Source organism: Penaeus monodon, chromosome 20 (assembly GCF_015228065.2).
Source record: "Penaeus monodon isolate SGIC_2016 chromosome 20, NSTDA_Pmon_1, whole genome shotgun sequence".
In the NCBI taxonomy this organism is placed as follows: domain Eukaryota; kingdom Metazoa; phylum Arthropoda; class Malacostraca; order Decapoda; family Penaeidae; genus Penaeus; species Penaeus monodon.
The window spans coordinates 19,204,078-19,204,412 of NC_051405.1; the positions used below are offsets into that span (position 1 = coordinate 19,204,078).

A 335-nucleotide genomic window follows, 5' to 3' on the forward strand; every position below is an offset into this window, starting at 1 on the left:
TGCTACCATCTTGTAAAAACAAGTTATATTGGCATTGTTATATCAACACATGTAATGTTTTATTGTCTGAACTGCCTCTTAAATTTCAGAAAGTGTTGCTCGTCAGCTAGAGGGACCTGCCCCTGAGACTGCTGCTCTGGAAATGAGTGCTGGAGGAACTGCCGAGGAGGCCAGAGCACGTGTCAAACAGTATTTTGCCCAGTTGAGAGATCAGCTGACAAGGCAGGAATCGCAGGCTATGACTGTACTGGATGCTCACATTCGGGAAAGACTCTGCTCCATTAGGCAGCAGCAGGAAGATATGACAACCCTCCTCTCACAAGTATTATGAAGGG

General features: G+C 46.3%; 1 protein-coding gene across 1 annotated transcript in view; it reads left to right on the plus strand.

Moving 5' to 3' along the window:
• Positions 1-335, plus strand: part of LOC119585681 (E3 ubiquitin-protein ligase TRIM23-like) — an 8,006-nt gene that overhangs the window by 5,763 nt on the left and 1,908 nt on the right. The window contains exon 7 of the mRNA XM_037934356.1: positions 90-322. Within this exon, the coding sequence (XP_037790284.1) occupies positions 90-322 (233 nt within the window). The remainder of the gene's footprint in view (positions 1-89; positions 323-335) is intronic.